At 38.6% G+C, this 2,905-nt stretch overlaps 1 protein-coding gene across 2 annotated transcripts in view; it reads left to right on the forward strand.

Moving 5' to 3' along the window:
- The window catches only part of akap1b (A kinase (PRKA) anchor protein 1b), a 57,306-nt gene extending 54,860 nt beyond the window's left edge, over positions 1 to 2,446 (forward strand). Inside the window, exons 11-12 of one of the 2 annotated variants that reach the window (XM_020619074.1) lie at positions 2,088 to 2,197; positions 2,300 to 2,446. In XM_020619074.1, coding sequence (XP_020474730.1) covers positions 2,088 to 2,150 — 63 coding nt within the window. In that variant the 3' untranslated portion in view covers positions 2,151 to 2,197; positions 2,300 to 2,446. Of the gene's footprint in view, positions 1 to 2,087 lie in introns of both variants that reach the window. The other variant, XM_020619073.1, reaches the window with a different exon arrangement.
- The last annotated feature ends 459 nt before the right edge of the window (positions 2,447 to 2,905 follow it).

Consider the following 2,905-nt stretch of genomic DNA (forward strand, 5'->3'; position numbering starts at 1 on the left):
TCTTGATATTCTTATTATTATTTCTTTATTTCGATTGCACATTAACTGGTACATCGCTACGCACATGCTATCACAAGCCACATCCATTTTTATTTTTGCAAACACAGTACGTTGCGTCTGATGTCACGTACTCTTCTGCGCATGCGGGTCACCTCAGGGCCATATACTGTTCACACATGAGACAGATGGCAGTCGCATTTAAATGACAGTGTGAACAACAGCGCAAATGCCGGCAAAAACATAACCCCCACCCTAGGCATAGGCAACAAACTTAGCAGAAAAATGACCACTTGTACAGAAATCAGCATGATAATATCAACCTAAAACAACAGAATTTACCCCTTCAAGTGAAAATTTTGAGTTTTTCTTTGAGTTTATATCTTTACTCACATGGACGGGGTAGGTTTTTATAGACGTATACTGCAACTTGCCACCAGGGGGCAATCGACTCCAGTGGCTTTATTTATAAAGCCACATTACACCTAGTTCTGATTTATACATCTCAATTATGGTAGAATTGGGCACATGCACAAGCTTCTTTTCCACTGTTACCCTTAGCCATAAATAGATACACTTTACTCATTCATTTGCATAGAAAAACACTGTCTGAGGTACAAATTATTAGACATGGCAACAAAAGCAGCCCCCAAAAAAGAGGTGCAATTTCAGTGAGTGTGAAACTGAGACACATTGGATTGGTGGAGAAAAGAAAAGGTGTGTTTGGTGCTCTTAGTTTAGTGATCATGTACAGAAAAAAAGCTGCTGAACAGAACAAAGTAACTGGGGCCATCAGTACTGTTATTTCGGAGCAAAGGACCAGAGGTAAAAGTAGTAGTCAGATTATAAGTGAGAGGCAAAGAAGTGCATACGCATGGGGGAAAATGAAGTGTATCAGCAACTCCTGCATCATTCACACAGTTTCCTCTGAGTAGTTGATGTTGACATGTCTGCTACTTGAATTGAGGGGAAACGTACAGTTTTGGTTATTTTTCTGTAAATAAGATACTGACTGTACTTCTCTAACAAAATTCATGGTTCGGTTCGTTTTGGTCTTTGGTAAAGTGGGTGTGCATGAGCTTTTTGGCAAAAAAAAGTTAAATCTTTGCCTTAAAATTCTGACAAAGACCTTAAGAAACAAATACTTCTTTGTCAATATAAAGTGCAACATATACTGAACACACACTGAACTGTTCAAAAAACAACACTGCTTTGTTCATTCTAGTTTCACATTCTTCTGCATGATGAGTTTGTTCACATTCTCAGACGCAAGACGAGATCAATTAGCGAAAAACTGCCCTTGGTACATATGTATCTGGGACAGCAAGATAACATTGTTTTATCCACCACTTTAGACTTGTTTTTACACATCACACAACAGATAGAATTTCATTCCTTAGATGTGTCTGTTGACACTGAGCATGTCCCCCCCACCCTCTGTAGTGAGTGGGGGAAAATCAGTACAATAGCAATTCATTGAAATGTGCAGATTTCCAGATTTCTTCTTGATGAGCCTGCGTGAAAAACATTTTTGTTGTCGGTCAGATTCGTGAAGATCATTTTTTGGCCGCTGTCCTGCTGACAAACAGCTGTTCTTATGTCATTAAATGCACTGCTCATGTCTTATATTCAGCGTAAATTCCCAGTAAATCTGTAGCAGACCAAAACAATGGTAGTGGATCCTCTAATTGTACTTCGTCTTGTCCATTTTCAAAACTGACTGACGGCTACACTGGACACTTCAACTGCACACCGCAAGTTTTGCTGGGTTATTCCATGAGGCTTTTTTTTCCTTAGTAACTTCAGATTTTTTTTCTGCACAACCTGTTTCAAATGAACCAAACAATACATACATGCCCAAACCATGACTAGTAAACCGAACTGGTCGAATTTTTTATTTTATTTTATTTATCTATTTTTTTTACTTGAACTGTTCCATGCCTAATGTATGTATAAGCTGGTCAGAAGTTTGGAAACACTTTCCTATTCATTTCAATGGGAATGTGCCTCCAAACGTTTGACTGGCAATGTACATGTATAATGTAACTCTGTATATGTAAGTTTCTTTTTTCTTTTTTTTTCCCTTTCAGGTAATTTCAGTGAACCGTATGCTGGCAGAGAGGGGCCTGGGGTCTTGGGTGGATGGAATTTGAACTCCTGTTTTCTGATCTCTTCAACCCCAAACATCCCCTCATTCTTGGTCAGCAGTTTGAAATCCAGACACACCACTGTGTGCGTGTGCGTGTGTGTGTGTATTCTTTCCCCTGCCCCATTCTTTTCAAAACAAATTTTTTTTTTGCAGGCATAATGTACAAGAACACAGCACTGCTTCAACATAAGACAACCTTCTCTTGTTCTTGTAAACAAAAAAGAACTTTAAGGATAAGAAGATTACTTGTACATTTTAAAGTGAAATCTATATTGTAACTAAATAAATGTTCAACACGTACCTTTTGCCTCATCCACTGTAATCAAATTTTTTTCTCTGGGCCATTGCACTTGACATTGACTATAAATCATAATGCTATGTGGAAGGCCAGATGGCTCCATCTGACTAGACACTTATTTAAAGTGCCCATGGCATGCTCATTTCAAGCCATCTAATGTTTAATTTTGGGTACATCTAGATTAGCTTTGCACTCACCACAACTCCAAATAGTGTAATTATTTCAAAACAATAAAACCCAAGAGCCTTTTCCTAAAAACGAGAGGATAGTGCATGAGCATGTACAACTCTTTTGCCTGTGTTATGTTGAAATCTGTTCCCCAATTGAGATGCGTTTCTCCTAACCTGAATCCTAACATTATCCTAACCACAACCATTGAGGGGGTCGCTACATGAAACAGAGTTTTGAACACAGGAAATGCATCTCGACGGGGTAACAAAAACACTGACACATAAGCTATG

This window comes from Monopterus albus, unplaced genomic scaffold (genome assembly GCF_001952655.1).
Source record: "Monopterus albus unplaced genomic scaffold, M_albus_1.0 scaffold214.1, whole genome shotgun sequence".
NCBI lineage: Eukaryota > Metazoa > Chordata > Actinopteri > Synbranchiformes > Synbranchidae > Monopterus > Monopterus albus.